This window comes from Pseudochaenichthys georgianus, chromosome 20 (genome assembly GCF_902827115.2).
Source record: "Pseudochaenichthys georgianus chromosome 20, fPseGeo1.2, whole genome shotgun sequence".
Classification (NCBI taxonomy): domain Eukaryota; kingdom Metazoa; phylum Chordata; class Actinopteri; order Perciformes; family Channichthyidae; genus Pseudochaenichthys; species Pseudochaenichthys georgianus.
In genome coordinates, this window is record NC_047522.1 from 21,701,430 (window position 1) to 21,728,948 (window position 27,519).

General features: G+C 43.9%; 3 protein-coding genes across 4 annotated transcripts; all 3 read left to right on the forward strand.

Moving 5' to 3' along the window:
* Window positions 1-1,763: 1,763 nt before the first annotated feature.
* On the forward strand, window positions 1,764-5,589 carry tagln3b (transgelin 3b). Its single transcript, XM_034108853.2, has 5 exons — window positions 1,764-1,876; window positions 3,281-3,492; window positions 4,125-4,299; window positions 4,420-4,522; window positions 4,613-5,589. Exons 2-5 carry the CDS (start codon window positions 3,313-3,315, stop codon window positions 4,752-4,754), a joined length of 600 nt encoding a protein of 199 aa, XP_033964744.1. The 5' UTR covers window positions 1,764-1,876; window positions 3,281-3,312; the 3' UTR covers window positions 4,755-5,589.
* Window positions 5,590-6,564: 975 nt separating this feature from the next.
* On the forward strand, window positions 6,565-8,373 carry c1qtnf9 (C1q and TNF related 9). Its single transcript, XM_034108829.2, has 3 exons — window positions 6,565-6,924; window positions 7,051-7,113; window positions 7,302-8,373. The coding sequence occupies exons 1-3, from the start codon at window positions 6,738-6,740 to the stop codon at window positions 8,069-8,071; spliced, it is 1,020 nt and encodes a 339-aa protein (XP_033964720.1). The 5' UTR covers window positions 6,565-6,737; the 3' UTR covers window positions 8,072-8,373.
* A 411-nt stretch (window positions 8,374-8,784) lies between these two features.
* spata13 (spermatogenesis associated 13) lies at window positions 8,785-26,451 on the forward strand. 2 transcript variants are annotated; one of them, XM_034108555.1, is made up of 13 exons: window positions 8,785-9,241; window positions 16,299-17,798; window positions 19,346-19,768; window positions 20,256-20,400; window positions 21,174-21,304; window positions 21,970-22,149; window positions 23,080-23,259; window positions 23,490-23,669; window positions 23,754-23,986; window positions 24,167-24,296; window positions 25,106-25,481; window positions 25,618-25,692; window positions 25,790-26,451. In XM_034108555.1, exons 1-13 carry the CDS (start codon window positions 9,233-9,235, stop codon window positions 25,969-25,971), a joined length of 3,744 nt encoding a protein of 1,247 aa, XP_033964446.1. In that variant the 5' UTR covers window positions 8,785-9,232; the 3' UTR covers window positions 25,972-26,451. The 2 variants fall into 2 exon arrangements, with proteins under 2 accessions (XP_033964446.1, XP_033964448.1); XM_034108557.2 differs by lacking the exons at window positions 8,785-9,241; window positions 16,299-17,798 and adding an exon at window positions 18,602-18,919.
* The last annotated feature ends 1,068 nt before the right edge of the window (window positions 26,452-27,519 follow it).

A 27,519-nucleotide genomic window follows, 5' to 3' on the forward strand; every position in this document is an offset into this window, starting at 1 on the left:
GTTTCAAAGAGTCTTGACGCACGGCCGGACTTATCTCAGCCAATGACAGCTCTGCATGCATCCCCTGGATATTATTTTAGAAACTGCTTTCATCGCAACGCGATGTTTCCAGAGAGAACAGCTGTGAGGTCCGTGCAGAAAGCAGAGCAGTGTGTATAATATATATCACTCAGTATAACAGACCTACTCTCTTTATTTGCTTTAGTTTAGTAGATATCTACAAACAAAGAGTCGATATTTTTCTAAAACCATTCAGTGCTTCACATAATTGTGTGTGTGTGTGTGTGTGTGTGTGTGTGTGTGTGTGTGTGTGTGTGTGTGTGTGTGTGTGTGTGTGTGTGTGTGTGTGTGTGTGTGTGTGTGTGTGTGTGTGTGTGTGTGTGTGTGTGTGTGTGTGTGTGTGTGTGTGTGTGTGTGTGTGTGTGTGTGTGTAGAGAGATGCAGCGGACAGACAGGTCTCAGTTGGTTTGGTGTCCTCTGCTTAACTTGTAATACTTGTAAATAAAACTTTTGGCCCGTAATTTATTTTCCTCATTGCAGCGACCAGAGAGGGGGGGGGGGTATATATCCAGTCTCTGATAGTGTTACGTTATTATGAATGCTCTGTTTGATTCTGAAATTGTATATATTTATATAAATATATACATATATATGTGTGTGTCCGCATCTGTAGCCTGTTATTGTCTCATTATTCCGCACTGTGAATGAATCAAAGTAAATATATAAGTCATCATGAACACATCTGTCCATCTGACAGAGGGCTGCTATGCCTCCTGTCATCATTAATGGACGTATCTTTAAAATGACTGCTCAGAGGAGAGGAGTTCTCATTTCTCTAACCGCCTGCTGCTTCCCCTCCTCTCTCCTCGGTTCCCCTCCTCGGCTCCTCCGCTCGCATCTCCTGTGGGCGGGACTAAGTCTCGAGGATAGGAGTCGAGGAGGGGAGTTCGAGAAATGAGAAAGGGCCTAGAAATGCTCTGTTTCAAGTAAAAGTCCTGTATGGCAAATGTTACTTAAGTAAAAGTACAGAAGTATTAGCATCAAAATATAGTTGAAGTACCAAAAGTAAAAGTAGTCATTGTGCAGATTCAGAATAATATATGATGTGTTTTATAACGATTGATCATCAAAGTGTTCTCAAAGCTGGTAACGGTGCAGCTAGTTTGAATGACTTTGTACTGCAGGGTAGCTTGTGAACTCCAGGTGCAACTATATAGGTGTTGATAATATTTCATATCATTAATCCAAATCTGCAAAGTAGGTATTAAGTCAAGTCAAAGTCAGCTTTATTGTCAATAATTATACATGTGTTATACATATACAGAACATTTGAAATACCGTTTCTCACAGTCCCACAGTGACATATAAAACAGATACAAAAAGGGCCTAGATAAAAGGGGTATAAAACTAAGTAATAGTAGTAAAAAGTACTAGGTAATAATATATTTTAAAAAACACAATCAACAGAACATGAATAAATGTAGTAGAGTAAAAGTACACCATTAACCTCTGAATTGTTGTAGGGTAGTATAAAGTAGCAACATTTTTAAAATACTCAAGTAAATTACTAGTAAACATAGTGACTTTACACGTCTCCCAGTTATGATGAAGGATTTTTAAATGGTACAGTGGGTTGATGCTTGACCAATTTGCACTTAATGCTGCCCATGCACAGTGCACTATACGTGAGTGACCAGTGGCCGGAAGCGGTGTCACGTCGCATTGTGTGTTGGGAGGGTTGGGAGTCTCCAGGGACCCCTCCGAGTGACTGCCCCCCCCGGACAGGATCCCGGCTCTGCTGCATGGATGCTCAGGCTCAGCATCCTCAGTCTGCACATCTCAGCGGATCTGACACACTGACCGGACACCCTCTCCAGTAAGTGCAGCCTCTATTCAATGAACCAGCTTTCAGTGCATGACATTGTGGGTATATTTGTTTAATCAGCTGATTCACTGTCGCAGTTAGTATGTGAGCTTTACGCAGTTACCTTTAACATGTTTTTATAATGCGCAGCAACGTGATGTCGGGATTTCCTTTGAGTTTACTGAATGTAACTCGCGTCCAACAACAGATGCATCGAACACATTAGTCAAAGTCAAAAGTGAAATCTTTAAATGCGGAAAAAAGGAGCTGACGTAATTTAATTAAACTGTATTGCAGGCCAAATATAGATCTGCTATACGCATGTATGAATGCGTGTTTTGGAAGAGGGAAAACTTTCTGAAAATACATTTAGGATATGTCATTCTCATCGTGTGTCTGCATGGAGGTCATACTTCACCTCATGCAGAGCATGCACACAGCGTGCCGGAAACTGGCTTGATTGTTACCATAGCAATGAGAGGGCATGTCCCTGTCTGGGACAGCAGCCATGGACCACACCCTTCCTCCAGAGATGCGCATGCTGGGGAGGAGAGACTATAAAACCTGGATAATGTGTTACACTAAGATGGTTAAATGCTCCGATGCTTTAGATGCTATAGTGCAACTTAATAAACAAAGTGGATAACTAATATACAGGAGGTATAAAAGACGCTAGCCTATGATGATGCTTTTTGATGAGAACAGTTTTCCTGTCTTGCTATTTGCCTATTATATGTACTTGTTACTTCAGGGTGGGTGGACTGCCAAGCTGTAGAGAGAGAGACTATACAACTTAAATAAAAAAACAAAACATAGTTTAGTATAATGCTCTAATGCTAGATTTTCATTGTAGTAAATAAATAACTATTTCAATAAGAATTGTAGTTATTTTGCAATTTAATACACAACAAAGTATTCATTTACATACTACAACTTATATTTTAAAAGAACAGTAGCCTGTAATTAGGTTTTTTATTTTAGAAATACTTTTGCTATTTCCCCCTTATATGTAGGCCTATCTTTTTTACAAACATTAAGAAGGTTAATGATAATGCCCTAATGCTTTAGATTTTTATTTTAGTAAACAAATACATTTTTTAACTAAGAATTCTAGTTATCTCACAATTTAATTCATAACAGGTATACAAAGTAGTCACTAATACCCCCTATTATACTCCAAAATGCTTACTATAGGATCCGTATAATGATGTTTTTGTCAGAATTGTTGCAGTTGAGTTGCTATAAGCTTTAGATGTATTTATTTTAGGAAAGAGACAACATGTCAACTCTCTGAAAACAAATGGATTCAAAGCAGACACCAAAAACTCACCAATATACTACAAAAGTTCATTATAGGAACCATATGATGTTTTTTTATATTTCACCTTTCACCTTTATGTGTACCATTCTCCTCAGGGCCACTTTACACTACACACTAGAGAGCTGCCATGGCGAACAGAGGGCCGAGCTACGGCCTGAGCCGAGAGGTGCAGGCGAAGATCGAGCAGAAGTACGACGTGGATCTGGAGCAGCGGCTGGTGGACTGGATCGTGGCTCAGTGCGGAGGAAACATGGAGAGGCCGCAGCCCGGCAGGGAGAACTTCCAGAAGTGGCTGATGGATGGAACAGTGAGTGGCTGCAGTACCGCCGCTTAAAATAGTTTGCCATTCAATTATTTAAGATACAGTATAATAGTGGTCTGTCAGATTTGAAAAGCCTATGGAGTCAAACAAGGCTAGCAACCGGCTTTATGCTTCCAGTTCTTAATGGACTTAATAATATTCATCTGCATTTATCGATATGTTATATTTGGTACCTGGAAGAATTAAGGTAAAAACAATGATTTTAAATGTTTGAATTGTTTTGGTGCTTGCTTTGCAAATGTAGGGTTTTGTACAGTGAGCCATTCTGTGAAAAACTCCCCAGACTCCCTACTTAGAAACTTAATCAACAACCAATTATAAAATGCACCCTCCACGATGCTGCGGTGTCTTCTCACTCTACACTCCAGCTGACTAATGTTCAGAGGAGAAAGGCAGAGACATCAATTTCTGCACCGGCAAGTTACTCAACAGACAATTACGCAACGCAGCCACTAAACATTAAAATGACTCCCAATTTGAAATGTTTCATAACTAAATGCACGTTCGGCGTCTCTTGAACAAAAATATGATTTATGGCGTTTAAACATGCCAAATAGGACCATGTGAGTGAACTAAAACCCTTCATTAAGTGACTTTAATTCAATTGTATTGTCCAGATCCTCTGTAGGCTTATCAACAGCCTGTATCCGAGGGGAAAGGAGCCTATCAAGAAGATCCTCGAGACACAGATGGCCTTCAAACAAATGGAGAAGATCTCTCAGTTCCTGCAGGCGGCTGAAGCGTATGGAGTCTCGACCACTGACATATTTCAGACGGTGGACCTCTGGGAAGGTGATTTGAACTCTGATTACTTACATTCCATCTCCCGCTGGCGTCATATACATTTTTTCCCGATGATAATCAGTTTGCAATACACGTCATGACACAAGGATCATTTTGTTCTGGCTATAGGAAAGGACATGGCAGCTGTGCAAAGAACTCTCATGGCTCTTGGTAGCGTGGCTCTAACTAAGGACGACGGGCATTACAGAGGTGACCGAGACTGGTTCAACAGGTAAAGAGAAACGGGGGGAATTCAAAATGTTTCCCTTGCATGCTTGTGATGCTTCATTCGCCTCATCGTGTATGTGTTACTGTTGTGTAGGAAAGCCCAGGGGTATCGTCGGGAGTTCAGCCAGGAGCAGCTCCGCCAGGGTCAGGGTTTGATCGGCCTGCAGATGGGCAGTAACCGCGGGGCTTCCCAGGCCGGGATGACGGGCTACGGCCAGCACCGTCAGATCATGTAGATCATGTAACCCCCGCTTCCAGACCTCGCTTTTCTACTAATACCACAAACGCTGTAGCCCCGAAACCTCCATCTCTTCTGTAGCCCCGAAACCTCCATCTCTTCTGTAGCCCCGAAACCTCCATCTCTTCTGTAGCACCTGCCATGTCAACCTCAATCTCCCTGGAATTGCTGCTTTCCCAAACCTAGTGTTTTATCTTGAAAAAAATGATGTCCAATGCTGTAGATCTGAAAAGTCCCCTCGCTTGTGCCACATGCTCTTCCTCCTCGTTGTCTACTGTCCAAATGATTACCTAACGAGGAACCTTAAAGTCATCAATTTAGTCTCATTCCTTAATTTAGTATTAGAATCTCTATACAAACCATCAGTGTTATACATCTGAACGCCACTGTTAAGGAATGCTGTATGCTGTTTATTTCCATTTGTGTATTCATTTATCGTTGTTTTAAAATGATCTTTTACTGTGTAATTGTTTAGCCTTAAACCTAATGGAACTCAATGAATGACGACGTCTCTGCTATCTTGTCTTGAAGACTTGTTGCAGTATCCTCTGTAACCAAATCCGACCTCACGGTGTGCCTGGTTATGGGACTACAGAGACTGAGTCCTGGTACTTAGAAATGAGTTCATTCTGAGCCACGCCCATGTTCTTTATTCTTTCCATCACATCTTTAAGTCAATGTGCAGCCGCCAACACGTGTGAACGACCCCATTTCTGGTGCCAGGTAAAGACATTGCTTGAATGTGCACTTTTATGTGTATATTTTTAAATATATTTATACCTGGAGGCTTGTGAGAAGGATTATTGAAGAACGAAATAAAGGATGTGAACATATATGTGTGTCAGTCTGTGAAACACACAAGCTGGGTATGTTGATAACTGGGAAGTCGGGGGTGATTTCTTTTATCTTGGTTTAATGTTACGGCTCCTCCCTGCTGTCTCTCTCCACCGTACACAATCTAATAAAGGGGCAGCAGCACGACATGATGATTAGGTTGAGGATGCTTCGACCAGATAGTCCAAAATGGTATGCACTGTGAGTGACCCTAAGTAAGTTATGTAAGCCCTTGCTGTACCAATAATGCTGCTCGATAGTTGATATGCATGTATGGAGGGTGTAGCAAAGAAAGCCATCAGAACTGCCATGAAGTAACTCGTCAACCCTATACTCACCGTAATGTTCTTTGGTTGTAGTTTTCAATGTATTTCTTATTGCTTTCACCATCTTACGAAAACTCTTTGACCTTATGTCTGCTCTATGGTTACCATTAATCTAGATAACATCTAAATGGCACTGTCATTAAGATAAACCTTTGTCCAAGGCATTAGCGACATTAGGCTCTGAACCACAAAAGGTCATTGTTGTATGCCAGTGATCCAGTTTATGTTGACAATTGTTTCCGACTGTTGACATTTGAGAAAGCACATATGAGACGAAGCAAGCATGAATTAACATTTTAGCATCTAGTGACTTATCACAATGCTGCTCTTTAAATCTCGGATAAAAATGTCTGCTAATATGGTGGCGTCCATTCGTAATGTCTTGTTATCGCTCAATTCAAAGCTAAAGATGTCATCCTATGTGCTTAATATCCTGTTTGCTCACTGTACAAAATGATGCCTGTGTCAAAGTATGTGGCCTTCTGCATGTGTGGCCCTGACATACACTGTGTGCTTATTATTAGCCTCAACTACACTAGAGAAGCATCTGAAAGGGATATGTTACTGACAGACACAATAAGTAAGCCACACACGCAGCCTGACCAATGAGATGGCACTGGGGACAGAGGTCACTGTCCAAAGTTCCTGTCCAGCTTTTGTTTTCTTTAGTTGGTGTCTTCGCTGTCTGTTGTTCCGCTGTTTTCCTCCTGAGTGTGGAGATATGTGGACATAGGGCTAACTATGAACTGGCTTTAACTCCTGTCCAAAGACCTTGCATCGTTGGATATTAGCTTTTTTTGAAGACAGGTGCATTAGGTACAATGTTGCAGCTGGGATTTAGAGTCCCTCTGTTGCTTCTTCTGCTGGCGGCCAGGTGTGTTACACAGGAAGAAACTCAACATAAAGGCTGTGTTTGTGGGCACCCTGGGATACCTGGGGACCCCGGACACAATGGCACACCTGGCAGAGATGGCCGAGATGGACTCAGAGCTGACAAAGGTGATGCAGGTAAGTTTACAAGAGAAGAATCCTGCTTTACAACTTCACTATATGTACATTTTAACATTTTAAAATGTCTTAAGCTTCATCTTTACAATCTATAACAATACATATGTATGAATCACCCACTAAAAGGACAAGTTGGCCGTATGGGAGCAGCAGGTACTGATGGACACAAGGGAGACAAAGGGGAACTCGGTATGTATTTTCATAAAACTACACTGGAAACTTTGTAAAGTGTCCCGTTTTGAAATAATTGAAATGTACCCTCTGTATACATTTCACCTACTTTAACACAATTTATTCTTATATAGGTTTCTCTTATCTGGCTTTACTCAACAGTGAACAGTAAGCATAAAAGGACATTGTATGCTTGTCATTTACAGGTGCAGTTGGCCCATCAGCGGTCAAAGGAAAAAGGGGAGACAATGGAGAACGGGGGCCTCCTGGGAAAATGGGGCCTCAAGGAGTCCAAGGGCCCGTTGGCCTGAAAGGAAATAAGGGAGAGCTCGGGCTGCCCGGACCTCAAGGGCCTAAAGGCGATGTTGGGCCTATTGGACCAGAGGGTCCCAAGGGGGAAATCGGCCTTCGAGGTGACAGGGGCATTCTGGGACCATTGGGCCCCCCCGGCAAGTCAGGGCCTAAGGGGGACCTCGGTGTCCCAGGTCATAAAGGGAGTATAGGATATAGAGGTGACAGAGGGCTTCGAGGCGAGAAAGGGGAACTGGGTGAGAAGGGCGACACAGTTGTTATCCCTAAAAGCGCTTTCTCCGTGGGACTCACAGCGGCGAGTAAACTGCCATCAGTTAATGCTCCCATTCGGTTTGACAAGATAATCTACAATGCACAGAATCACTACGATCTGCAAACAGGAAGATTCACATGCTCCGCAGCGGGGGCCTATTTCTTCACCTACCACATCACCGTCTACTCCAGGAACGTGAAGGTGGCTCTGGTGAAGAACGGAGCGAAGATCATCCACACCACGGATACCTACCAGAACAGCGAGGACCAGGCAGCAGGGGGTGCCGTGCTGCACCTGGAGGTGGGGGACAAGGTGTGGCTGCAGGTGGCTGGAGGAGAGCTGTACAATGGGCTCTTTGCTGATGAAGATGATGACACCACCTTCTCTGGGTTCCTGATCTTTGGGGCTTAAATTGCGCACAATTTCCTAATGAATGCTGGTAATTGTATTTTAAGTATAGAAAATACCTTTTGTCTTTGATACTTTGAAAACATTATGCTAGTAATTTAACCATACTTTTACGTAAGGATATACTGAAATGCAGGACCTTTACACTGTAAGGTTATTGCTATTTTTTTATTCAGATTATTTTGATTATTATGTTTTGTCTGTTATACCAATTCAATACATTTTCCTGTAAATTCTTGAACCTGTAATTCTGCTGAAATGACAGTATCAGCCTGTGAAGTAAAGCAAACAAACTTGAAATGCAATGGAGGTGTCATTGTAGTCTGTATCAAAAGTTACTACCACAGATACGTGTTTAAATACTGCTGTGTAACAATACAACATTCACTTAGTTGTCATTGCTCTGGTGTTTGGGGATGGGCATGCACAATAGAAATACCATTAATTGTTCTGGGCATGATTCAATGAGATGGTACGAGGAAGACAGCGAAAAACCCAACTGGAAGGTGCAGTCTTTTTTTATCTTCAAGAGCCGCAGGAAGTGAGGAGCAGCATTCCCCTGTTTTTCCTTCAATGAACAGCGTTCCAATGTGGGCGTGGTTTTGCGGTCATGGTGTCATATACTTAATTATGATTGGCTCACAGTCCAACGGTAACTATGTGGTCAACCAGTTAAGACCATCGTAACCCCGCTAAGCCCCTCCCCCTAGAAACACTGCAACAAGTGCATTAATGATGCTCAAGCCTCCAAGAAAGACCTCCTTCAACCGCGATATTATGAGCTTTTCTTGAGCAACTTCGATAGAAAAAGTATGACTCAGTATTTATGTAGTCAATTTACATGACTAGCATCAGGTTTTGCCGGTCGGGGAAAGTGAAATTAAACGCGGCAAAAGCTTGCGCAATTAAGGAGAAGGTTATCAGAGAGTTAGCTTAAGTTGCTAGCTCAATGTGTTCAAGAAGTCACAGCCGTTTGTCTCAATATGTTGCGGGGTGAGCAGTGAGCAGAGGACTTGTCGTGTGTTTTGTCCCGACATGTTTTTGCGAGAGGACGAGGCAGAAAGCCTTTGGAGCTCAGAGAAACTACTTCACTATGGCTGAACAACAAAAACAGCTGCTCCGTAGATGTGAGGAAAAAGGGTCAGGAGGACAACATCAGCGACTATGAGCAGGGTGAGCAAAAGTTGTCTTACCTGATTACTGCGTAGTGACTGCTTATCTAACACACAGCCACAGCTAGTGATACTATAACTCCTTTAAATGCAGTGGTGTAAAGTAACTAAGTAGATTTACCAGAGTACTGTACTTAAATTCAATTTGGTGGGAGTTATGTGTTCACTTTGTACTTCTACTCCACTACAACTCAGAGCTAAATTGTGTACTTTTACTCCACTACATGTATCTAATAACATCACTTATAGTCAAAACTGTAATAAGACTTTAGTTACACCTGGAGTAACATTCACAAGCTGCAGCATACAAAGTAAGTACAACTAGCTGCACCTTTACCAGCTTTGATAACACTTTAATGATCGATAACTATAAAACATCTCGGGTATATAAGTCTGAAATGAGCCAATCTGTACTCAAGTCAGTTTAGATGCAAATCCTTTTTACTTGACTAACATTTTGATTGCATGACTTTTACTTGTAACAGAGTATTCCTACACTCTGGTACTTTAACTTTAGGTACAATATCTGAGTTATTCTTCGACTATAATTCCTTTAAATGTTTAATACTACTTTGCAGTTGCGGTGATTTCCCCCTTTGAGTTCTTGTTTGAAATGGGAGCAGAGGGGGTTATTGTGGTGCATTACAGCCGTGGTTGTTATAGTGATGTGGGAGATGCCAGCCTGCAGGGAGTTGGTGAAGGAGGGGTTGTGGGGGGGCACCGACTACAAAGAGCTTTATGGCCTAAGAAAGTTAATTAATGCAGAAATAAATAAGCAGTTTGGCCCTGAGTTCTTCATGCGCTTCGAAAACTCCTCAGTGTAATCCCCTTCAGCTCCTTGTTTTCAGATTCTGCTTTATCCTTAACAACTTGGCTACACTTTTACCAGCAGTCTGCAGCCATTACAGTTTACTACGATCAATAATCTTCTTTTTATGGCTCCCCAGATGGACTTTTATACTAAAGGTAACCTGAGATGTCTAGATAAGTCAGCGTGAAATACTCAATCATAGGTCACAGTCCTCTGATGTATAATGACTATTTTGTACAACAGTACCACACTTCTACAGTATAATTGCACACCAGGATACGTTCTATAATAGAGGCATCAAATACAGCTTTGTGTCTGTTGTTTGTCAACTTTAACCAGCTATTTCCCGTGCTGTGAGTCGGGCGTACAGAACGTTTGTGCCAAGGGAATAATGTGTTCATTCATTATCAAAAAAAGTGTTTTTCCACCTGGAGCATAAACTACTTCTAATCTCACTAATTGATGGGAACTGGTTATTGAGATAATCTCAGATCCTCGTGTAATTGAAGTGGATTTGTGATCTTGAGTCTCTCTGCTTCCATGGTGTTTAAATGTTGATGGATCAGCCTTTTGATAATTGTTGCCTTGCTGTCAGGTTACACTGTTGACTGATGACAACGAGGCTCAGTGGCGTGTTGTCCTCTGTAAGACTTGCACTGTGTGGTGTTAGATTTCTGCCTGTCTGTTCCTATGACAGTCCTCAGCAGATCGGGTGAGTAAGTGGCTGCCTGTGTGAGACACTCCCTGGTTTAGCCTGTACCTGTACTTCCCACGCTCTATAGAAAGGGGCGTGTTGTCTCCCAATCTCACTTTTCCTGCCAGATCAAAAAATGAGGAACTGGGTCATGAACTAATATGAGACTTTACTCCGGAAACCGGTAGCATATGTGCTCACCTGATCCACATGTTACCCATTACAAAACCACGTGACCACAAAAGAGGTAATATGTTTCTTATATGTGTTTTAATTTAAGCCTTTAACTCTCAATGTGCGGCTCCGTGCAGTCCGGTCCTGGTGGGCTGCTAATGAGCTCTGGGTGTCACTCTCAGTCAGAGCTGAATAGCCTAGTTGTCGCCCTGATCAGGCTATCATGTGTGGATGAAACCAGTCTGAACACAGACTGGTAAAGCTCGATTATGGCTTGCAACGATTATGAAAACAACGTGATCGAAATAAAACGATTATTTTTTAAATTTTAATTTTAATTTAATTGTATTGGTTTTTCAGTTGAATTACACTTCAAACCTTTATTTATCCAGATTGGTCCCATTGAGATCATAGATCTCTTTTTCAAGGGAGACCTGCAGCATATAGGTTCCACATGAAACATAAAACAATAAAGGACATTATACATTATATTTACAGGATACATAGTTATAGACATTTACAAGTGCCCATTGTATCAGCAAGCATTTCATTTAGCCTAGCTTTAAAAACATGCAGAGGAATGAGATTGCTCAGTTTCAATTCTTGCTGAAGATTGTTCCAAGCAAGTGGAGCTGCGCATATAAAAGCTGTCTTACTTGAGACAGTCCTTGCTCTTGGCACATCTAACAAGACTACATCATGTGACCTCAGACAATAGCTGCTTGCAACTCTCTGTGTTATCAGAGAGCAGATATAATACGGGGGTTTACCCAACAAAGCTGTATAGATAAACGTGTACCAATGACTGAGCCTCCGTACAGAGAGTGATGGTAAACCTGCCTTGGCATACAGTGAACAGTGATGTGTAAGTGCTTTACAGTTTGTGACAAATCTCAGAGCACTATGATACGCAGCATCCAATTTGCTCAGGTAATTGGCAGGTGCATTCATATACAACAAATCAACATAGTCCAGCACAGGTCAAAAGGTCACAGAGCCTTTTCCTGGCCTCAAGCGAGAAACAGGACTTGTTTCTGAAAAAGAAACCTAGCCTAACCCTCAGCTTTTTAAGCAGGTTATTGACATGAAGTTTAAAAGAGAGACAATCATCAAGCCAGATACCAAGGTATTTGTAACAGGCAACAACTTCAAGTTTTGTTCCTTGCGTAGTTACAATATCCAAAACAGGCTCTGGTGTCTCTTTAGCTTTTGAAAAGAGCATTACCTTGGTTTTATCCACATTTAAAAGAAGCTTTAGTTCAGAGAGCTGAGTCTGAACAATGTTAAAAACAGCTTGTAATTTAACAACAGCCTCTTTAATGGAGGGACCTGCACAATACATCACAGTATCATCCGCATAAAAATGTAAAGTAGCTTCATCCACATTATCACCTACACTGTTAATATATATGGAGAATAAAAGTGGTCCTAAAACAGAACCTTGTGGTACACCATTAGAAATGTTTAACCATTCAGAAGACAGTCCATCAAAGTGAACACATTGGGACCTTTCAGAGAGGTAGTTCACAAACCACCCACTGCATGGCTGGATATGCCAATACTGAGTAGCCTCTGCTTTAAGATGCGATGATCAACGGTGTCAAATGCTTTGGAAAGGTCAATAAACAGAGCTGCACAACTCTGCTTATTATCTAAAATAGTAGTAATGTCATTTACCACTTTCATCGTGGCAGTGATGGTGCTGTGTTTCTTTCTGAATCCTGACTGATGTTTAGACAGGATGTCATTTATACATAAAAACTCCTTTACTTGTTCACTCACAAGTCGTTCGAGCACCTTAGCCAGAACTGACAATTTAGAGATTGGCCTATAGTTATTTAAAATAGTTGCCTCCCCTCCTTTCAGTAAAGGCAAGACATAAGCAGACTTCCATACTTTTGGAATTGTGTTCCACTTAAAGTTCAGGGTAATCAACTGTTGAAAACACACACACACACACACACACACACACACACACACACACACACACACACACACACACACACACACACACACACACACACACACACACACACACACACACACACACCTCCCTCATTCAGTACTTCAGAGCTTTCTGTCTGACTCTTTTAATCTTTGCTGGGAAACAGATAGCAAGTGTCAGAGCTAGAAAGATAATATTAAGAATGCAAAAAAAAAAATGCAGTGAACTTTTTTATAGTAATGAGAAAAAGTGGGGCTTTAGTTTCACACACATAGATTTAGCTATTAAACCAATCTTTAAAACACTTAAGCATTTAAGGACATCCTACAGGCATGTCAAGACAAATAGAAGACCAGTAAAGTGACAGCTTACAGAGGAATGGCCAAGTTGCTGCAGGGTGTTTGTGTCTGTCTCAGAGCTAAGCCAGAGAAAGAAAATGTTTCAAAGTTAACTTTAACTTGATCTGCTCCGTCTGGTAGTTTCTCAATTTTAATTTCATTTTGGCCTAATGAGTTTTATCCTTCGGGAGGTCACCTCTGCAAAGGTTGAACCAAGAGTAGCAGGTCACTTATATGAATTCATGACTCCTTGCATAACGGCCTGGGGCTTCTAGGCAAACAGGAAGGGAGTCAATGATTAAAGTGCCTTCCTCCCTGCTCAGCTAAGCGTGTGTTTGAGTGCACATGCACACACACACATGAACGTGAAGGGCCGTGCACTTTGAGAAAGGATGCTCTAACTAATTGTGCTTTTCAGAGTGCATTCTTTAAGCCCTTGTTTACCTGTTTATGTATCTGGGGTGATTGTTCATCCTCATCTCTGGGAGTCTAATCTGAAGCTGGCTCCAGCTGGCTGCCATGTGTTTTTGTGTGTGTGTGGGGGGGGGGGGCTCCTCCCTGAACTCTTAATTAACTCTGGACCAGGGCCCCAGAGTGCCGCTCCCATCGAGGAGGATCCCGGTACGCAGGCGAAGATGATAGAGGAGAGTTCATAGAAAAGGTGGCCTGCATTCACAGCGAGTAGGGCGTGATGTTCATGTGACTCATATCTGCCTCGATGTTGCAATATGCAAATCTGTAGGTGGGATATAGTGGATGCTTTTTGTTGTTATTAATTCAGAAATGTTTGAGGGAAGGAAAAGAGACCCGAGCTACAAATGTGATCTTGACTTTTGAAATACATTTACAAAATTAAAGGTGTTTTCAGAATTGCATACTCCGGTACTGTGAATGCGCTGCGGACAGTATGGACATGTGGTGCTCGGACTAAAAGCAGTGCTGAATAGTGAATACCATTGTATTTGCTCTTGCATGCTAAAACGCTTTTTATAATCCAGGAGCTGCAGTTGTCAGAGTTGATTATGTTCTGGGGAATTGTCAGGTATGGATTTGAACAGCGAAACAAGTTTGTCTGCCATGCACCTCAAAGCTTTTTTGCACTCAGTCTAGACCAGAAAAACACTAAGGCTTAAAAAGGCGTCGGCAATTTTAAAGGCCACAGTTAATTGTCACAGAGACAAACAAATCTTCCAGAGGTTTTCGAAGTTGAAGCAAAAGCATTTCAGTCCGAGCTTGTTCGGGCTATCAGACCTGCCAAGTATGAGAGAAGACAGCAACTTGCATGTGGCGTCACATTGAAGAGGGAAGGCAGGAAGGTGTTGAAGGATACCACAGAGGGACGAAAGGTTGATGGCACGACGAGAGTATTCAAAACAAAAGCAAGTGGTAGAAATGCCTTCCTTATCTCCCATCTTTCTTCTTGGGACATAGATAGAGGGAATGAGCCAGTATATTTCCAGTTGCTGCTCAACGTCATCTGGCAGTGGCAGAGGAGGAGAAAGTACAAGACGACAATTCAGGATAGCTTTTGAAAGCAGCGCATTGTTCACGAGGGCTGTTTACTGTCTGTCAGCAGCGGTGCTTGGCAGCGGTGGCTCTGTGTTTACACAAGTGTTTGGTGTGATGGAGCGAGCGGGCTGAAGTGACGGCAGATTCCACAGAGGGTTTGACTCAGAGAGCCCATCTGCTGCCGAACGCGCAGCAGGCGGGTGGTGGGGACGATTCCATGCATGTGTACGCACGCAGCAGACAAGCGAAACAACACCGGCGACACATTTCTTTGTGGAATACATGAACAACAGTGGCAATGTATTGCGTCGGTTATCATGCATTAACAGTTATATGACTTCATCAGACATACAAGCATTAGTTTAAAGTACACAAAAGAAACCTGGAGACACTGTGCCTATTTCTCTTAAGCCCTTTGGACTCAGCAGGGGAAGCACGTGTGGAAACAATAAAATAAATGAAGCCTGAATTCCTTTTAGCTCCGTCAGTTTCAGGGCCCTGGTATTGTGCATGCCGACTCTCTGACACTCTGCCATGGCTCATTAGGACACTTGAATAGCACAGAGCCTCTGCTAATGTTATTAGTAACACCTGTCACTACTATGACATGCTAAAGGTACCCTGTGAAAACAGCAGTAGTAAGAACGCTATATATACACACACATTGACTTTGTTTTTAAAGAGTTGAACTGATTTGACACCACCTAAACCCCCATCCCTCGCCCCCTCATTTTAGTAATCTGGAGAAAACTGGGCAATTTATTGCATTAATCACAATGGATTAGAAAGTTTCATTGCTTAGTCACGCTCACAAAGCCCCACTTCAAAGTCTCAGCTTGATGTACCACCGCTCTGACTCACACACACACTGAGTCACTCACTCACTCAGACACACACACACACACACACACACACACACACACACACACACACACACACACACACACACACACGCACACACACACTTAATGCTGAACATAGCACAACACTACCCTGACCTGGGCCTCGGCTCTCCTTGGACATTGAAATACAGCACCAAGGACAAATGCACGTAGTGTTCCCAGTGAAAGCCTTTCTGCTGCTCTGCGCACACTGAAGGATATTTGTCTTCCTGTTTAACTGTCTTTCCTTTATTCCCTCTGTTCCTCCTCTCACACATAAAGACACAGAGGACACTGTACTGTGCAGTCGTTCTGATGCCATTTTTGCATTTCCCATTACGATTCCGACCTGTACTTTTAACCGATCAAAGGCCATTGTGTTAAAAACTAAAATATAATATTGACTAAAGTAACAGCTGTGCAACCCTGTATGGATTTGGCGTGGTTGCTATCGGTATTCTATGGCCTGGTTCAGATTTAATCTTTTGCAAAACATGAACTCATTCTGAATTAATGTTGTTGTTTCCATGCAGAGTATATGAGCTGATAAAAGACGTGACATCACACATTTTTTTGTATCCAGACAAAAGTGAACGCTCTTATTCCTTTCAGCATAATCAAAGGCCTTTCTAAGAGTATTATTATGATTTCCTTTATCCTGCAACGTGCAGGGATTTCTAAACTGAGTCTCTGTTTGGTTTTGCAGGAGGATCAACAGGACAGGGTCTTGTCCACAAGTGAAGACTCTCTGCCGGGCCTCCACAGCTCCAAAACTGACCCTCTCATCCGCAGCCGGCCCCTCAGCGATATATACCCCTTCCACAGTCATGCTGACAAGACTGGGGCCCCGTATCTGCTGTCGGGGTGTGGCGCCCACATACAGCCGATGCCTGCGGGTCCTGAGGAGAACAGACTGAACGGCATCAACTCCTCCGCCTGGTCTAACCCTGTTATAGGTCAGCCTGACGGGAAGCCTTACTCCACCAGGATTATGAGGCTTTTTTCCAACCCGAGGAAGGGCCCTCAGATTCCAACCTCTGACCCTCTCACCTCGACCCACAGCAACGACAGCAACACCCAGCCCTGGTCGGGACTTCCTGGTCTGGGTGTTGTGGACTCCTTCAAAAAGCTCCGCTCCTCGGTGCTGCAGGGTATACAGAGTAGAGGGGCCGTCATCCACAATGGGGAATACGACCCATCGGATCAGGATATGGCTAATGGCGCAGCTGTGGACAGCAATGACTTTGGCCAAGGTGATGCAACAAATGATTTAAAGTTTGCAGAGGGATACAGGGCCTCGAATGGAAATGATGAAGGACAAAAGTTCGTCATGATGAGCGAGTGTGAATCAGATATTGAGGACTTTGATGAGGAAGAAAGCGATCAAGGAGACGGACTCACGCGCAACACGCGACTGTCGAGGAGTATCCGGAGAGCGTACGGAGCGGGGCGTATCTCTATACTCGACACGGGGAGTAAGATGATCGCAGGAAACGGCACAAATGAACCCACAAACCAGAACCCAGATCCCACATCACAGGTCGATGTCCAAACAAAGAACTCAAACGTGAAAGTGCTGAGCAGACTGAGCAAAAGTGCAGATAATCTTCATATATTTAAGGCACCGTTCAGACGCAAAGCTCCGTCTTCAGGATCTACTTTGCCTCACGATGCCCCGGGGTGCAGCACGACAAACGGGACACAAAACATCCTGAGGTCAGGCAGCGTCTCCTCATCGGACTTCAGCCACAGGAAGGGCCCTGCAATGACCAAGGGGCCGATGCTAAAGCTCGTAGGCAGCAAGACCGACCTCACTGTACGACGCAAGCGAAGTCCCTCCCCCAGCCCCACCTCTCAAGTTCCCTTGTCGCCCCTGACACGTCTTCACGATGACTACTCCCGCCGCGTGCCTTGCCTGACGACAAATGAGCGACAGCGCCGGCCCTCGCCCGTCAGAGCCCGGGTCATGTCTGCTGAACGCTCCCCCCTGCAGCCTGAATACGATGTGACTCTGCAGCAGCACCAGGTCCTCATCAGCCAGGTTTCTGTGGAGCCCCCAGAGGGAACAGAGCACACTTCACCTGCTCAGCATGAATCACTGACTACAACAAGTGGTTCTAAAGCAGAATGCGATCCATCTCCTGTCAGCGTGAAAGGCTCTTGCCAACAACAAGAACAGACTGAAGTCAACATGCTCCCACATGAGGTAAGGAAGGAGAGTTCTGGGTGTAAACATGACGGGGGTCGGATGTGATACAAATCTGGCACATACCTTAGATGGTATTGTTTTTGTTGCACAATATTCCTCCACTCTTTCTCCTTGATTCTTATCACAGGAGATGCAGATATTCTGTTCCAAACAACAATGAAAAAGCTACAGATGTTATATTTACCCACCTAGTCTCAAAGATCTTCACTGCAAAATGTTTCCACTAATCAGCAACACCTTTATCGTTGAATTTGAACCACAGGATTGGAAATCTATCAGATAACGAGCCCTTTGTAAAGTTTCAAAGAGGAAGGAAAGATCTAATGTCTTTATAATCTAGAAGCGAGATTATCAATGGATGCCAATCTCCCAGTTGAAGGGCAATGACCCTTGTCTCAGGAAACGACGGATTTCACGACATGTCATGACTTTGACTCGGGCAACATAAGTTCTCATGTCGACGTGGTGCCCGTCAGTATTGTGCGCATGTGCTGAAATAACGAGCTCTGCGTGTGTCCAAAGTCCCCTTCGGTGTCAAATAAATAATGACGTAGGCATAAGTCCGTCTTCACTGTCCCTTTCTCCTGTCAGTTGTGAATGATACACTGACTTCTGCCGCAGCTGGGTCGTATGCCGAAGCCAGCTGTTCTGTGCCACCGGGCACCCAGAAGGAGCACAGTTAATGATTAGGCTTTGTTTATGATTAGTGGCACTTGCTCTAAAAGGCTCCATAGTCCTATTGCTGCGGGGGGAGGGAGGGGAGGGAGGGAGCTATGAGTGAGTACAGCCCCCGCCTCACGTCTTCGCTGAAGCACGGCGGATCAAAGTCCAACGCTATGGACGCCGGGCCTTCGACAGCTACGAGCGCCAGAAACAGGACCATAAACAGGACCATAAACACTTTATAGTGAAGTATGTTTCTGTCTGAGAGTAGGGTATTGCTCTTTAAGATGTACCTGATTGCTGACTTTAGAAATCAAGTGGATTTGACTGGGATATAAAAGAAACAGTCGGGACTTGGCCTCGAGGACACAGGCCTTTGTGTTTGTTTGACAATGGTGCTCGTCCACTGTGTGCCTTTCCAGTGTATATGCCGGGGACCGGACCCAGACCGAGAGGTGAGGTTGATATCGCTGACTAACGAACTGCACAATAATTTTCATGTAATAATTAGCCAATATTTGACCAATGAGTATACCGAGATAGTATTTAATTGAGGAGTATTTGGGGAATTTCTGATGCAGTTCTTGTTTGAACGTGATAAGCAAAGTGGTTTATTGAGTTGTGGAGCATATCACTGTGTGAACTGGAACACTCTCTCATGATAATAAAGGCTTTCATGAGAGTCCTGATAAAAGCCACTGGAAATGTTTCTTGCGGTTCTGCTTTGAGACTCAACAGAGACATTAGTGTATCACGTGTGGTGCTATTTTGCTCTGTTTCTGATTAACAGATGCTGAACGTTTTACTATTTTGTGCACTGCAGATGATTGTACAGGGAAATCAATAACAGCCCTTACTGAGTGTTTGCTTTTGATCCCTAGGCATCATCAGACCAACGAGGCCCAGAAGCATTTCTCCCAACAGAGGATGTATCTCCAACCAGCAGCAGCTCTCCTCTCTCTTCCACATGTCTCTCAGGGTCGCCCACAGACCCTTTGACGGAAACATCCTCCGTCAAGCCCAGACGAAGGAGTGGACGCACGAGACCTCGGCCCATCTCCGACTACGGGCAGCTCCTTTCCAGGAAGCACTTCATTCCAGAGGAAGTGGCAGAGCTGTCTGCTGAGGAAAGGACAACAAACGCGTCGTCGCGTGAAGACTGCAGTGGCGGTGCATGTGGAAATGGAGAAATCCCAGACAGCTGCAGCATGACCAGAGAAGGCGTGAAGCAGCGTCCGATCTCCATGATCGGAGTTGGGGATATGTTCTCTGCTGATGCTGAGGAGAAGGACCGCCTTCCTGCTGTAAGCCTTCAGAGTTTAAATCAAATGGAAACTCACATTTCAAAAAAGAAAATAAGTATTTTGATAAAATCCCGTCCACTGTTTATAAGGTTGGATAAAGTAATGAATCAAGGTTGACTTCAGTCTTTATAATGAATACTATATATATATTATTTCGAATTGTTTATAATATATTATTTAAATAAAAAAATATAGACATACACCCCTTTTTTTTATGTTTGAAAAAAATATGAACACATTCTTAAAAAATATAAATATTAACATTAACCGAGCTTTACGAAAAGACAAGCACTCAATGCCCCCATAAGCTCAGTATTATTGTCATCTCTTTCCCCTGGCTGTTATCACAGAACAAAATGAAAGTCCAAAACGTTGTTCGAGGTTTTGTTTAAGGGGGTGATCTGTTGAGTCATCAGTTTATCGCTGAAAGCCTGAGAAAGTGAGCTCTCCCTGAATCCCAGGATGTTTCCCCGTGTCTCCTCTGCAGCCTCTGTCGCGGCCGCCCATCCCCTCCCACCAGGTGCCCCCCTACAAAGCGGTGTCTGCAAGGTATCGCCCCTCCACCCTCTCCCAGAGCACCCCCATCGGACTGGACCGCGTTGGACGGCGTAAGCTCCACAGAGTGCTCAGCGGTGAGAGCTAATAATAATAATAATACATGGGACTTTTATAGCGCTTTTCATGAAACTCAAAGACGCTTTGACAGAGAATTAAGAAGGAAAAAAAAGAAAAGAGAAAGAAAAAAAAATAGATGACAAAAAGAGATAAACAAAACAGAAAATAGGGGGGGGGGGGGGGGTGGTCCGTGGTTGAATGCAGTGTTAAACAGGTGGGTTTTGAGTGATGTTTTGAATGCTGTGAGGGAGGAAGAATCTCTGATGGATTGGGGTAGTGAGCTCCAGAGGGTGGGTGCAGCAACGGAGAAGGCTCTGTCGCCCCAGGACTTGAGGTTGGTCCGGGTGGGGAGGGACAGGAGGTTGGCAGCAGCAGAGCGGAGGGAGCGAGTGTGTCTGTGGAGGAGGTCAGTCAGGTAGGATGGGGCCAGGTTATGGAGGGCTTTGTACGTCATCAGGAGGATCTTGTACTCAATTCTCTGGGGGATGGGGAGCCAGTGGAGCTTGATGAGGATGGGTGTAATGTGTTCACGGATTCGGGTGTGGGCGAGTAGACGGGCGGCGGAGTTCTGGATATATTGACGTTTTTTGAGGAACAACAAGCTGTTTTTGTTGTTGATCACACATTTCAGTCTGTGGGAAAGCTGGGGCGGGGAATGTCAATAAGTGTGCTGGAGGAAGGCGTTGGTGTGCAGCCAGGTGTGGCATCTGTGGCTTGTTTTCTAAACTATTTGAATCAGAATGTTTTCAGCTCCATGAGGTTTGTTTTTGAACCTGTGTGTGTGTTGCAGTTGGTGTGACTGAGAGTTCTGCGACGCTCGATGACAGCGTGAGTGAGGAGGAGGAGGAGGGCAGCTATGATGAGCTCAATGATTTCACACCATACCTCGAGCCAGGGGTGGAGCTCTCCGTTCTCAACGAGGTGAGGTTGACGAGGACAACTTGTCATGTTGCAACACTCAGCAAAATATTCTGCTATATTTATCCTGTTGTATGCGTGAAGTAGGGCTCTGCAAGTAATCGTATTTTAATCTCGATTACGTAATCTAAATAAAACGATTATTAATTGTATTAAAAAAAGAATGTAATCTTTTTGTTGTTATTTTTGTTATTGGTTTTTCAGTTGAATTATACTTAAAGTTCAGGGTAATCAACTGTTCAAAATATACTGTTCAAAATTGATGTTTTCAAAGTAAATGGATAATCGTTTTTTAATAATCGTGATATCAATTATGAACCAAAAATAATCGTGATTATGATTTTTGCCATAATCGCACAGCCCTCGCGTGAAGAGCGTTATGAAAAATGTTTTCAAGATGTTTGGCTGCAGTTTCCAAGTCTAGACATAATCCTCCATGTTAGACAAGGGCCTGGCCTGCATGTAATTGTGTCTTCATCTTATCTGTGTGTGTGTGTGTGTGTGTGTGTGTGTGTGTGTGTGTGTGTGTGTGTGTGTGTGTGTGTGTGTGTGTGTGTGTGTGTGTGTGTGTGTGTGTGTGTGTGTGTGTGTGTGTGTGTGTGTGTGTGTGTGTGTGTGTGTGTGTGTGTGTGTGTGTGTGTGTGTGTGTGTGTGTGTGTGTGCTACAGTGGATAAGCTCTGGCCACACGGTGTATGCTGAGGCTCTCTGGGACCATGTGACCATGGAGGAGCAGGAGCTGGCCTTTAAGGCTGGAGATGTTATCCGTGTCCTGGATGCCTCGCATAAGGACTGGTGGTGGGGCAGGGGGGCCGACAGGGAGGCCTGGTTCCCCTCCAGCTTTGTGAGGGTAAGTGGACTTCCTGACCCGTGTGTCCAACGCATGTTTGCTCTCCAGAAGCACAGAAAAGACTTGGCAAACTGGCTGGGCTCCAAGCAAACCTCAAACAACAGTTTGTTAGGGTTCAAACCTCAGAGGTTCAGCTGGTTTCCGTGGCGACCAGCACTGATTGACAGTTGAGTCTTAATTAGGCAGGCTGTGGTTACCAAGGTGAGGTTATTTGATTGGCAAATGGCCGTCTGCTGTGTAATTGCTTGTAGCTGAATGAAATTGACTGAACAAGAGCTGGTTAATCTTGCACACATTGTTACCATAGTGACGTAGAGTTTTTTTGTATGAAATAGTTGTTTTCTCTTTTGTAATAATTATTTTTCTTAACTGCAATCTTTAGTTAACATAATTCAATGTTGGGTAAACTACCTTTTTATATCTGCTCTCTGATCTCTCGGCGAATTGAAAGTACGTATTGCCAGAGATCTCATGATGTGGTTTTATTAAATGTGCCAAGTGCTCGGACTGTCTGAGGGAAGAAAGCTTTTAGATGAGCAGCTCCACTAACTTGGAACAGTCTGCAAAGCTGTTTGAAACTGAGCACTTTGGTTCCCCTGCAGCACTTTGAAACTCGGCTGGGTGACATGCTGTCTGATACTCATGGTACCTGTCACTGTAAATAGAGTTTGTAAACTGTACCCTGTACATTATGTTGTATGTCTTCCTTATTGTTGTTCTGTTGTTTTTATGTTACATGTGTAACTAGTGTCCTGCTGGTCACCCTGAAGAAGAGATCTTTTGATCTCAAGGGGCTTCACCTGGTTCAATAAAGGCTACATAATCGAACGCAACATTATATATCCATTTGTTTGACATGTGTGGTGTCGAAGTCTGAGGACTTAATTGTGATTTGAAAGCTGCTCATTGTGTGTGCTGGATGTGTTTCAGGTGCGAGTGAACCAGGAGGACTCGAGTGCAGAAAGCGTGGAGAGCGTAGCGGACCAAGAAGATCCAACTCCCAGAGACACACACAGCGCTCAGCACAAGGAGCAGATGAGAACCAATGTGGTTCAGGAAATCATGAACACAGAACGCATCTACATCAAGCACCTGAAAGACATCTGTGAGGTACGGGTTTCCATACTTTACATCTAAGGCTGCTCCAGATGTAATCAATACACCATGTTGTGCTCTTTAGCAGTCATTCATTTGAACTAACCCTTTTCTGTAGTAATATACAACAACAAGATACATTTGTATTTCAGGACCGACTTTACAGGTTAGCACCTCCTGTTGACCAGTGTTGGAACTTCTTTTGATTCCCTCTGTCAGTGAAGAAAACATGCTTTTTGTTTCAGGGTTACATCCGTCAGTGCCGCAAACACCCAGACATGTTCACTGAGCTGCAGTTGAAGACCATCTTCAGCAACATAGAAGACATCTACCGGTTTCAGAGGCAGTTTCTCAAAGACCTGGAGAAGAAATACCACAAAGAGCAACCGCATCTCAGTGAAATAGGCTCTTGCTTTCTTTTGCAGGTACAAACCCTTCCCTAGTTTACTTAATCACTAGTTTATATTCCTGAACTTAATCTGTACTCATTGTTTCTCTTTTGTCCTTAGGACGAGGGCTTCTCTATCTACTCGGACTACTGTAACACTCACCCGGCAGCCAGTGCTGAGCTGCACCGCCTCATGAAGTCGGGAAAATATAAACATTTCTTTGAGGCCTGTCGGCTCCTCCAGCAGATGATTGACATTTCCATCGCAGGGTTCCTGCTCACGCCCGTCCAGAAGATCTGTAAATACCCCCTGCAGCTGGGAGAACTACTGAAGTACACCCCCAAAGACCACAGGTCTGCTAATACATGCTATGTGTATAGCAAAGCATCACCCATCATTTGCCCACATTTTTAAATAAACAATTGACAATGGTTGTCCTGATTGAGATCGATGCCGTGTGTTACTTTGGATGGAGATGTCTTATGTGTGTGTAAAGTGGACCTTATGCCTATTGTGCCTCTGATGTATTGCAGTGACTTCAGCGGAGTGAGCAAAGCGTACGAGGCTATGAAGAACGTGGCGAGTCTGATCAATGAGAGGAAGAGGCGGCTGGAGAGTGTGGACACCATCGCTCACTGGCAGGTGGCCATTCAAAACTGGGAGGTGAGGATCAAACTAGCCGATCTGTTCCGTCAACTCTTTTTACCCTCCTTTGTGTTCAAAGCTCCTTCAGACGGGAATAATATAAGTGGGTTATTGTAGCGGTACATTTTGCCCTTTTACGGCCCGTCCACACGGCGGCGTGCGTTGAAAGCTTCACTTTGAATGGGGTGACGTCACTTTTCGCCGAACTGCATTGTGGGAAGCGACGCGGAGCTTTGCTGGCGTGGCTCGCTGCAAAAGTTGAGCAATGTTCAACTTTTGAAGCCTCGGCAGAAGCGTCAGCCAATCGAATCGTATGCCAGTACAAGCTCTAGCCAATCAAACCGCTGCTTGTGTGTCAGCGGCGGGAGATTCATGTGATTGGTTGTTGGTCGAGTTTCAGACACGCCCGCCGGCTAGCGTCAACGCACGCCGCCGTGTGGACGGTCCGTAACAGTCATGTTTCTTATTTTGCTGTTAATTGTACATTGAGTGTCACACACAAAACACTGTTTGTTTTTATTTTATTGCTGGGCAAATGTATTTGTTCATGGCCTCTCTGTGGCCTCTCTGTGGCCATGAACAAATATGATTCTTTAATTTGTGTGTTGTGATTGTAGTCTTGTATGTGGGCTGTATTGTGACTTGATTTGGTTTTCTCAGTTTTTGATTTATTTGTTCTGTCTCGCTGTTTGTTATGTTAGGACCCCCTTGAAAACAAGATGGTTCATCTCAAGGGGTTTATTCCTTAATAAATCCATTTCAGTCAAACCCTGTTTTATACATTGTATATATCTTTTGACTTTGTCTATGTAAACGTGTCGCTGCAGGGGCCTGATGTGCTTGAACGCAGCTCAGAGCTGATCCACTCTGGTGAGCTGACCCGAGGCGTCCGACAGGGCAAACTGCAGCAGCGCAGCTTCTTCCTGTTCGACCACCAGCTGGTGTTCTGTAAGAAAGACGTCCTGCGCAGAGACCTGCTCCACTACCGGGGGCGGCTGGATATGGACCAGACCGAGGTGTTGGACATGGCCGACGGGAGGGACCTGGACCTGGGCCTGACCCTGAGGAACGCTCTGCGCCTGCGCAACGCCAACACCCTGGAGTTTGTGTGCGTGCTGTGCTGCAGGAAGGCCGAGGACAAGCAGAGGTGGTTACAGGCCTTTGCCAAGGAGCGACACCGAGTGAAGGAGGACCAGGAGATGGGTGAGTGCTGAGGAATTCCTTTCATTCCTGACGCAAAAGGGCCACTGTGGGTGTAATGTCAAATAAAAAGGGAACAGATTGTTGGTTGAAGGGGGTGTTTGAAAATATGTTGGCATCATGGTGCGTTTCTTTGCAGGAATGGAGATCAGTGAAGAGCAAAGAAAACAGGCCATTGTTAATGCCAGAAGAGCCAAACAGAAGAAGAGCAAAAGTAAAGCCTTGCATCATTTAAATGTATCTTGTTTTTTATATTCACTTAAAGTTGAATTGCTAATGTTTTGTTGCTTCACTCGTTTACCTTTTTTCAGCCATTGGTTACTCTGGCTCCGTCCCAACACACCACCCGAACCTGCACCCGCTCCACCAGCGGCACATCACCATACCCACCAGCGTGCCTCAGCAGCAGGTCTTCTCATTGGCTGAGCCCCCGAAACGAAAGCCTTACCATCTGTTGTACAGCATCACCCGCAACACCTTTTTCAAGAAATGAGACTTTGCTCCCTATTTTCTCCTCCCCGTGCATGTTCAGACATCACAACGTCCAGAAGACTCAAAGAACACTTTATTTTATCCTGTATTTTTCTGTGAATGTATCGTCGATTTGTGTGTTTTGTGCCTCTTGTGTCTTTCTTTGTGTTTGTTTTTGTTGCATCGTGGCGTTCAGTGCCTACAACTTGGAAGAGGATTGACCCGAGTATGAAAATACTGACTCCATTTTGCCAGTGTTAAAAAAGCTGCTCACTCAAGTGAATCCCACCCTTTTTGTCCTATTAATTCCAGCTGAAAGACATTGTTTGTTAATTATGACAAAGTGTATATTTTGCCTTTACGTTGGCGTACGGTATTTCACAGAGGCTGGACCCTTTTTTTTTTGCTTCGAGTGTCAACTCTGAGCACAGCCAGAGGATAAATGAACTGACACAGTCCACTACCTTGTTAACACTGTAAATAAAACTCTTGTACAAATATACCTAACGAGAATGATGTCACTTTATAATTCTGTTTGCTCCCCAGGGTGTCCGCGGGGTCTTAAAGTTGATCTATCAATTTAGCGAAAATTAAGGCTATTAAACGGCATTTTCCAAGGTATTGCATTTTGTAGTTTGTTTTCGATAAGTATATAAATTGTCCAAAGAGGTTGTATTCTACAGTCTGCCTGAATGTAATCATTGCGTAGGTGTGTAGTGTGATTCTGTGTAGTTTAGTGCTTCTCAAAGTGTGGTCCGCGGACCACTGGTGGTCCGTGAGCGCCCCCTAGTGTCCCGTGAGTATATTGGTAAAATTTCACATTTGAAATAAATAAATACATTTAAGTTTTCCGCACTCTCGCGGGAATATCTCCGCAATGGAGCGAGCTTAAGTTTCACTTTTGATTGCATGATATAGCCCCAGATAAACACATTCATCACACATGTGGCCACTTGTTTGTACCATTTTCAGGCGATTTGTAAAAAAACTATGTTTTTGGATATTTGTGGAGTTAGGTGGTCCGCGAGGGTTTTTTTATTGGTTAAGTGGTCCTTGGTATGAAAAAGTTTGAGAAACACTGATTGATGGCATCCCGTTGGATTTGACGTCATCTGAACAGGACATCGCGCGCTCACTGCTTGATAGCGCGCGAAGGCCCGTTTACACCGGTTGTTAAACAACATCGTTATGGGGGAATGCAAGTCTGCGTCCAAATGGTTGGAAGATAAGGAGTAAGGACAATCCATACTGTATATAGTCAATGTGAGGTGAAGTGTGTCGCCAATGTAACCGGTTAAAACTCAAAGTGGCGATGAGGTTTTAAAATGTATGGAAAGGGTCTTAAAAGGTTAAATTACATTTGACTTCAGGATTCCTGCACATACCCTGCAAAACACACGAGACGTTGTTAGTGGTTGTTGCATATGACTTCATGTGAATTGGATAGGTAATGAATGAAACATTAGCCATATGACGGGAGGAGGTACGTTCCTACTGTATCCTCCTCCAGCAGGATCTGGTTTCACACACCTGTCGACTCTGCCTCTAAACACTGTGCTGCTCTTCTCTG